Source organism: Gavialis gangeticus, unplaced genomic scaffold (genome assembly GCF_001723915.1).
Source record: "Gavialis gangeticus isolate Ggan-Ray unplaced genomic scaffold, GavGan_comp1, whole genome shotgun sequence".
NCBI lineage: Eukaryota > Metazoa > Chordata > Crocodylia > Gavialidae > Gavialis > Gavialis gangeticus.
Genome location: NW_017729014.1, coordinates 22,260,786 through 22,269,815, shown reverse-complemented (window position 1 = coordinate 22,269,815; position 9,030 = coordinate 22,260,786). Strand labels below are relative to the sequence as shown.

Here is a 9,030-nt window from a genome sequence, read left to right as displayed (position 1 = left end):
GTGTGACACAAGTCTCTGCCGCCGCCTCTCCTCACAGCTCCAAAGCATAAACTCAGAAATACAAAACCCAAGGGACCGAATCTTTTGGGGGGGGGACACTCAAGAGACAGCTCTGGCTGCTGGGCAGCATCAGTCTGCTAAACACTCGTCTCTCTTGCTATAGTTACTTCTTTGACGATACAAGGAGCAGGAATAAAATGGAGGCCACCAGTCCCTTTCCCCAGTTTTTCTGGTTAGCAACTCTTGTGGGGCGGGGGCATTATTTAAATAATTGTGTGACCATCGTTGCCTGGCTGGTCCTCTGTAACATTGTCTTCTGCCCTCTCCTGCAGACTCCTTACGACCAAGTGCCACTAGTTTGAACAGATTTTCTGCACTGCAGCCTCCGGTGTCATCTGTATCTGCCTCATCTGCTTCCTCAGAGTTAGACTCTCGAAGGGCCTTAACTAGGTAAGAGTTGATCTCTTGATAGTACTCCTCACTCCAGTATTTATACGTCCCAGGGGAGTTCTCTTCCCCTCTGTGTGGCTGTTTCCCAGCTGCACACATTGCCTTTTTGTCGCTTGTGCACAGTGTGTGATGCCATTGTGCTCTGTTACACGTGCCATGTGAGTGCACAGGTGTACACTAGGCTGTGCACTGGCTGGGTAGTGCATATTTGATTGCCATGAAGTTGTAACCAGAACAAAACTGGTTACTAGCAGCTGCCAAAAGAGGAGGAAGATGGCTTTCCTATGTTTGAGCCACAGTAGCTGAGCAGTTAGGGCATTTGCCCAGGAAACAGGAGATCAGCAAAGCTAGGTTCATGCGGAGTTTTGAAACTTTATCTCTCTGAGCTCCCAGGGCAGTGCTCAAGCCATCGTACCACATGCCAGGCAGTATCTAATCTTCTCTCCAGGCCTTTTTCCTGAGAAAATTCCTAAGCCAGTGGTCCTCGACCTTTGTAGGCTTGAGGCCCAGCTTAGAAAATGCCAGCTCTGAGTTTTCTCTCTCTTTTTTAAATCTGGAAAAAATAATAAAGCAATTCTTCAGTTTCTAAAGCACGCAGAAAACCCACAACAGGTCAGACTGGCTTTAACACTCTGGATTCCTATTTGAAATCTGTGGGTTCGTTTTGTGAGTCATGTTTGCCCAACAGTACTTACACGGCCATGTTGAGAATCACTGTCTTGAGCAATCAGCTGCTGGAGCTAAAGCAGAGAGAGTCTCTCCTCCCCTCTTCTTTCTGCTACCTCTGCCCAGGTGTGTGTATACAGAGCTGTGTACCCACCCAGCCAGGGCACAACCTGCTGAGCATGCTCACTCTGCGTGCATATGCTTACATGTCCACGCTGCACAGGTAATAGAAATGCACACGCATGCAGCTGGACAGGTGCTGCTTATGCAGACAAGGATAACAGAATTCCACCCTGAGGTTTTCTTTGTTTATTTGCCTGTCACAAGCCACAGAGAAGAAGCTTTAATTAAGTAAGGTGTTTCCCAAGCGTGCCCAGGAGTTTTGCTGAGTGGTTCAGATTAATTTAGGATCCATCCATGTTTTCAAACATTATGGGAAATGTGGAGGCTGGTTTTTTGTTTTGTTTTTTGCAATTAAAAAAGTAACCTTGCGGCTGAATGATTATGTTCCTGTTGTTGCATCACACCTTAAGGACACATTTATAAAAAGCTTACAAGAGTGTAATAAATGTTAAGTTTTAATAAATAGCTCATTTTTATAGGTGCTTAGCAACCACTAGGCCACTTTCAACTGATGTGCTTATTACTAGTAATATTGCTTAAAGCTTCTGTCTGGAACACGTGAGCATCATCTATTATGAGTCTTTTCTTAATGCTGGATAACATTTGCCAACAGTCTTCTACTTCTAACTGTCCTGAATAATTTTGTCCAAAGAATTGTCTAATGAATTTTTCTTTATCAGTATCATCTTTTTCCTCCAGACGATTGATTAATAAGATATTTGCCATCCCAGTATTTATACACCCCCTGTGGCTTCTTTTTTGCTGTTTTGGAATAATACTTGAATATCTGGATCGGTAAAGAATTACCAGTCCAGCAGTTTCAGAGTGCAGCGGTGCCATAACTGATCACATTAAAGTTGGCTGTACCTTACGTCTGCGGTATATGCCACAGGGTGCTTTCTTTTTCTTTGAGAACAAGTGCTCTGCCTCTTCCTCCACTCAGATCTAGCGGGCAGGGGGTCAGACTGCTGAAGATGTGCGTTTTGTCTGTATTCCAGACTATAGCAATCAAAAGATTAGAAAATATTTCTCTCTGGCTCCATTTTGCCAACTCGTAGTAGAGGGGAGATGTGACTGATGTTAATTTCTCACAGTTGAACAGATCAGAACCTTCCATGTGAATGCTTCTTTATTTTTAGTCGTGGGAGCACAGGCAGAGAGAAGAATGACAAACCGCTCCCATCTTCAGTCACTCGTCCAAGCACCTTCTTGCGGGGTAGCAGCAGTAAAGAGCTGCTGCCAGATAACCAGGCACAAGAAGAACAGCGAAGAGAGATGCTAGAGACTGTGAAACAGCTAACGGGAGGCATGGAGATGGACAGAAACTGTGCGGAGGCAGACAGGAACAAAGCCAAGGAAACTGGTAAGAAGCTGCTCCTTGAGTGCTGGGTTAGTACTCTTGGGGCTCGTGAATTTGGAGAATTTGTTAAATCTGCAGAAATGTGTAAAAGATGACAATATAAGTGATGGTTTCCATCCTTGTTCTGTTGCTCTTGCTGTCAGTTCCCAGATAGACCTCAGCAGGACCTGTGTCAGATGGATGTTCTCAGTGTGATGGGTGATCAGAGCCTCTGGAACGAGGTTTAGAGCCCTGCGTAAGAGTAGATTGGCCTTTGGTTGCTATTGGGATGTGGTGGTTTTGAAAGCTGTATATGCAGAAGTTTGGGTCAGCGGCCAAGGGCAGAAGTTTTGTTTGGAGCGTGCCAGCCAGCGAGGGTGTAGATGTTCACACCCAAGGACCCACTGCAGAAATCTCTCTCAAAGGAAGAGGAACATTTTTGCAGCACTTCCTAAAACATCTGCATGCTCAAGCAGCACACAGCAGAGGGTTTGCTTGGTCCTCCAGCATCCCAAAGTGCTCTCTTCCCAGCCCTCAGTCACTGAGCACTCTCCAGTGGACTCCAGGGGCTAACAGCAGTGCAGGGATTCCTGCTCTCCGGCCCTGGGGCTGAAGCGCTGCCACTACTTGCTTTCACAGCCGCAGTGATTCGGTGAATTGGGGAGTGCAGGGGCAGCGCATTCTCAGTGTGCTTTTAAGTGTGATCCCCGTGGGCCTGACCCCATGTTTTCTATACAGCGTTCTGCACCTTCATTCCTGGCGCTGTCAGTGGGCTTTGTGTACGCTGAGCAGCTGGTAAAATGGAGTTGGTTAATCCAGCAGAACCAATATTATTTCTGCCCAGCTGAGGTGAGGTGCTGCACAGGGGCTTATCAGAATACCTAAGCATACCAGTCATCGCGTATTCAGGATGCATCTCTGCTCCCTTAACGTTTCCCAGCGCCGGAAGCTCGGTGGTGTTAGCATTGTGCCCCCTAACTCCTCAGAGCGAGTCTTTCTGCAGCAATGCTAAAAATGCAGGGAGCAGCTGGCACCTTACCTGCGCAAGTTTCCATCGTCACTCCCTCCCGGGGGGCTGAGGGACCAGCAGCCCAGTAGTGAGGAAATGCAAGGAAAGGTTCCACATGTTGTGGGCTTCCTGCAGCAGAAAGCACCAAGCGGATAGTGACAGCAACCACAATACGAACACTAAACAGCAGCAGTAACTTCCAGCACACAGGGTGAGCCCGTCTGTTCAGTCAGGCTCTTTCCTTAAGTGGTTTGATGGGAGGGAGATCCAGACCCAGCAGATGGGCCAGGGACAAAGTCTTGGGGCTTCTTTCTGTTGTGGTACTGGAATTTAACTGGGGAGTTTCTTTCATTGCCGCCGGTCCCAGTCAGCATGTCGTAAATGTGCAGGGAGAGCTGCTGTCGCGGTCCAAAGATTCATTATTTCATGTCTGGCGAGTGCTTTGAAGGTGTAAAACACGGTGGCGGTGCCAAGTATTGTTACTGCACAAACTGAGAAAGGCGATTTGTGGACATATGGAGGGTTCACAGAGGGGAGAATCAAGCTAAATAAGAAATGATTTATGCCTGATGATCAGACCGGCTCAGAAAGACGGGCCAAAAACTAGCCCTGAACTCTGTTTTACCTTCCCACTATCCCATTTCCAAATCAGCTCTCTTTCAGTCATCACAGCAGAGCCTGCCTATCAGCAGTTGCTATTCAGCCAGAAGGAATGGCTGAGGGAGACCGGCCGGATTCATTTTTACTTAAAAACATTTTTTTTGGATATGAAGACGATCTCCTTATCCAAGTATCTGTTTTCTCTCCCTCATTACCAGCCAAGCCAGAAACTGCCACAGCTCTGGTACAAGACAAGCCTTCGCTATCAGAAGAGGAAATGGAGAGAAAATGCAAATCCATCATTGATGAGTTTTTGCACATTAATGATTATAAGGTAAATGGAACAAAAACTTCATCTTGCAGAAGGACGTGTAGCAGTTGGACTTTCGCGTTTTTCCTTTTGGGGACAGTGTCTTTTTAAATGCCCATTCTTAGGTCTGTAATGTAAACGTGTGAGACCTTTGGGAATGTAGGCAGCAGGGATGAGTGGGCAAATGTAGCGCAGCTCTCCAAGTACTTTTATTCTTCCATTGCTAGCAACAGGGGAAACAGTCCTCTTTGTGCATTGTAGAAAATATATGTGCATCTGTCACAAATCGTTGCAGTCCTGCTATAATGGCATTTCAGTGCCGGATGCTGAAAGCTAGAGAGAAGCCAGCCAGAAGTTTGTCAGAGCGCCCACTGTCCTGATCTCAAGGCAGATTAAACAATAATAAATGTTGAAGAAAGTAATGCAGGGTATTTTTAGTAAATATGGAGAGCTACAGAGCAACTGTCATTACTTCTTAGTTAATGGTTGCAGTTGAGTTTCCTTTGTAAACCACATCTTGCCTCATTCTCCAAAATCCACAAAAATTGTCAGGCACAAAAAGGATAGTTTAGATTTGGAGTCAAGATAGTGTGTTCTCCACAATGTATGAAGTGACAATGATGAGAGATTCCTGTACTACTTCCCTAAAAATAGAGACATTAATCACATTTCTAAAATTCTTCTAAATATTATAATCAAACGGTGGAAAGGCAAGAGCTAACTCCTTTTGTACTGGATTCTTGCTGACTTGGGTCTAGTTCCCAGGACAGACATTTGGTTTATTTATTAAAGACCAATTTCAAGAATTAATAACACTCGATTTAATAATAGCACTGGGGAATGGTGACTCTGAGGAACTTGGCAGGAGTTGCTAGAGGGGCTGCTCAATTCCTTATCTTTTAAAATATAAGTCTCCAGCCCTTTTCTGTTCTGAGCTACACCTCAGCGTGTCCTTGCCTGATCCAGTTAGTTTCTGTGCTCACGGATATAACGAAACCGTGCTGTGTCCGAATACGTGTGATTTTTTTTTTTCATGAGATATCTGTACAAAAGAAAGTCAAAGTAGTGAAGTCCGGTTAGAGAAGCATACCCAGAAGTCCATTTCTTGAGGCTGTGTGAGGGAGTTCTGGTTGTATTGTGGTTTTTAACTCTTAATACTCTTGAAATATAATATACACTGCACACACTGATGCATGCCTACAACCTGGCTTTCATCTTAACAAAGATTTTTAGGATGGAAAATGTCAGTAGAAACAGCCCAACTGCTTCATCTTTTCAGTCCGTTCTGTTTAACTGGAAATTAGAAGTCTTTTTTAGCTTTGTGGCAGCTTCTTATGATACTGAGGCTATACAGCCAGTCATTCAACAGTCGGTCGTACAGATCCCTGCCCACGCTGTCCTTGCTCTCGGAAGTACTAACTTGCCCCTGATTTAAAAGTTGGCCCTAACACAGGAGACCGGCGGTTACCTTAGGCCCCAATATCTGTGGGAAGTAGCCCCTTAGAAACACCAGAAATTCCTCTGAGGCTCCCTGATCATTCTCCAGCGCTACGTTTGTATGCAGTATAAAATGCAGGTGCCAGAATATAGCTCTAGCAGTAAAAAGTGTTGCATTTTCCGCATACTATTTACATATTTTCTGTGTCGTTACATTACCTTTTTATAATACAAGTATTACCACACCAGGTCAGACATGTTGTCCATATCCTTTCTCTGACATGGGTTTGTGGTTTGAAGCAGTCAACTCCATAGAAAAAGCAGTACCATGATGATGGGATTTTCTTCCTAAACTCATAAATTAGTGACTGGCTTATGCCCTCAAAGTATGGTCATTTATTTTAAAATTCTGCACATTGCAACTGCTGACGTTCTCAATATCTAATTCTTAATTTTGCTTCCTACTAAGTTTTGAGTTTCAATGGTGGTTTTTTGGCCAGAGATGAATGATTCATCCTTGCCTTTCAGTTTCAGTAAGTGCAAATCAAAATAATGACAAAAGTTTATCAAAAGAATCTGTTGACCTGAAGCAGTGTCTGTGGCAGGCTTTTGATCAGTGCAGAATGTCTTCCTGCTTTGCCTGCCCGTTTGTCTCCCCAAGCTCAGAGACGTGACCCTCTGTTGTTTGAACAGGAAGCAATGCAGTGCGTGGAGGAGCTGAATGCGCAGAATCTGCTGCCTGTTTTTGTGCGAGTCGGAGTGGAGTCTACCCTGGAGAGGAGTCAGATCACCAGGGATCACATGGGCCAGTTACTACATCAGTTGGTGCAGTCAGGAAAGCTAAGCAAGCAGGACTTCTTCAAGGGGTTGGTATTTTGCCACGCGTACGTCTAAATCTCTGATGTTTTTCTTTGGTGTTAATTTGAAACACGTGCTCCTTTTCCTGTGAGATACTTGCTTCTCAGCGTCTTCTAAAAGCAACAGCATCTACTAAAATGTATACCTTGTTGAGGGCATTCACCTTCCAGGACTTCCAAGAGCAGGACCATATCAGAAGTATCTTTTGTTGTGAAAGAGAAGTCATCTATATTAGCCACGGGAGGGGCCCGAGTATTAGATGGCACTAGTAGGCTTCATGCTATTGGGAATTTCTGCTACAAATTGAAAGGATTTACCCCAGTACTGATTTACTTTAGAGAAGAAGAAAAGAGTCTCCAAGATTGGATTTGGGTTTAACACCTGGCATATTATTTTGTCTGTTTTCTAAAGCTTTTCAGATACCTTGGAGATGGCAGATGATATGGCCATTGACATACCCCACATTTGGTTGTACCTAGCTGAATTGGTGACCCCCATGTTAAAAGAAGGAGGAATCTCTATGAGAGAACTTATAACGTAAGTGCTTCTTTTTTTCTGCCAGTAACAGTCAAGCCTAACAGTCTGCCTGATTGTACCACCGTCTTTCAGCAGGCTAGACCGGACTAAAATGTGAAACTGTATTTGATGGCTGTATTTGATGGCTGTATTTTAGTTTTGTTCTAAAAAATTAAGCGTGCGTTGACATGGAGCTGTGGTTGTGGGGAGCTCGCTGCTGTGTAGTCACTATTTTTGTGCTTATGTTGTGTTTTAAAATAATTTTATCCACCAGCCATGGTCAGTCCCTGATTCTTAATGGACAAATTGCAAACAACCACACGTTGGAAGACGAGAGTTATTAACAGAAAATTAGGCCCTAATTGTTTAAAAGAATCTGAATCCCACTTTAGTTTCTGAAGGTGCAGTTTGTCAGCCATGAACTGTTTTGCCCCCTAAACATCCGTCCCATTGACGTTAACCATGACCACAAAACTGCACCCACAAAAATGGAAACAGTTTTCCAAAGTCACCTCACGTCCACATTACTGTCATCATCATTTAACATTTATATGATGGCAGCATGTAAAAGTCCACCAGGCTGGTGCCCTTTTGTTGCAGTGCTATAGTTACCTACAGGAAGTGGCTGTCCCTGCCCCAAAAACACATATGGTTGGAAAGGTCTTGCAAAAAGCAGAAAGTCCAGATAGAAATAAGGTACAGAAGCATCTTAATTAGTTTTCTTGTGGCTGGTATTTCAGTCCCGGTTTTTCTAGGTTGTAGTCAGACCTCAGCACAGTTCTGCATCACTGAAGTCGGTGGGAACTCGAACAGTGACATCAAAGGAGTATAAGAAAAATATTTCTTTCTCTTTTCTTCTAGAGAATTTAGCAAACCTTTACTTCCTGTGGGAAGAGCTGGGGTCTTGCTTTCTGAGATATTGCACCTTCTATGCAAACAAATGGTAAGTAGCCAAATGTGTCGTTTGTGCTGGATAAAGTAAAACCATGCTCTGCATGAAGGGCATGTGCTCACATTTCCCATGTGAAGATGTTCAGAGATGGACACATGAGTCCAAATAACATAAGAACCCACCACTGCACCCCAAACTTCAGACCAAACCTTATGATGGGCGGGCAATTATTTTGGGTGGAGGGCCGCTTACTGAGTTTTGGCAAGCCATCGAGGGCCACACGACAGGCAGCCAGGGACAGATAAATACTAGTTTTCTAAATTTTTTAGGGGCCCTACAGGCCAGATAGAATGGCCTGGCAGGCCACATCCAGGCTGCATTTTGCCCACCTGCCCCTGCCTTACAAGGTTCCAAAAAGCTAGGTTAACTTTGTTCTCATCCCTTTTCCCTTTTGCAGGTACCTTTGCACCTGGCTTCTTCCAGAAGCTAGAGTGTTGAAATACTGCAAGAGGGACAATCTCAAGGTATTTCTGGGCTGACCAGAAGCAGAAACTACCGGAAATCTTGCAAGAGACCCCGTTCTTGCAGATTGGAGGTTATGAGAGTTCGGATAAGATTCAGATGGCCATTCAGACTTCTGGGTGCTTATCCAAACTATAAACCTACAATCTCTCAAGATTCACCCATCAGTAGGGGTAGTGACACCTATTTACCATGGAACTTCTAGAGCTCTCTTACTTATTTCACGGTGTACCCAGGGAGCGTGGTGGTTTACCTGTAACTCTGAATCTTTTTTTTTTTTTTTTTTAATTAATATTTATTTATTTATT

At 44.3% G+C, this 9,030-nt stretch overlaps 1 protein-coding gene across 1 annotated transcript in view; it reads left to right on the top strand.

Moving 5' to 3' along the window:
- The window catches only part of EIF4G3 (eukaryotic translation initiation factor 4 gamma 3), a 161,208-nt gene that overhangs the window by 141,437 nt on the left and 10,741 nt on the right, over positions 1–9,030 (top strand). Inside the window, exons 29-34 of the mRNA XM_019512006.1 lie at positions 333–450; positions 2,379–2,602; positions 4,406–4,521; positions 6,628–6,800; positions 7,204–7,329; positions 8,170–8,251. Of these exons, the coding sequence (XP_019367551.1) occupies positions 333–450; positions 2,379–2,602; positions 4,406–4,521; positions 6,628–6,800; positions 7,204–7,329; positions 8,170–8,251 (839 nt within the window). The remainder of the gene's footprint in view (positions 1–332; positions 451–2,378; positions 2,603–4,405; positions 4,522–6,627; positions 6,801–7,203; positions 7,330–8,169; positions 8,252–9,030) is intronic.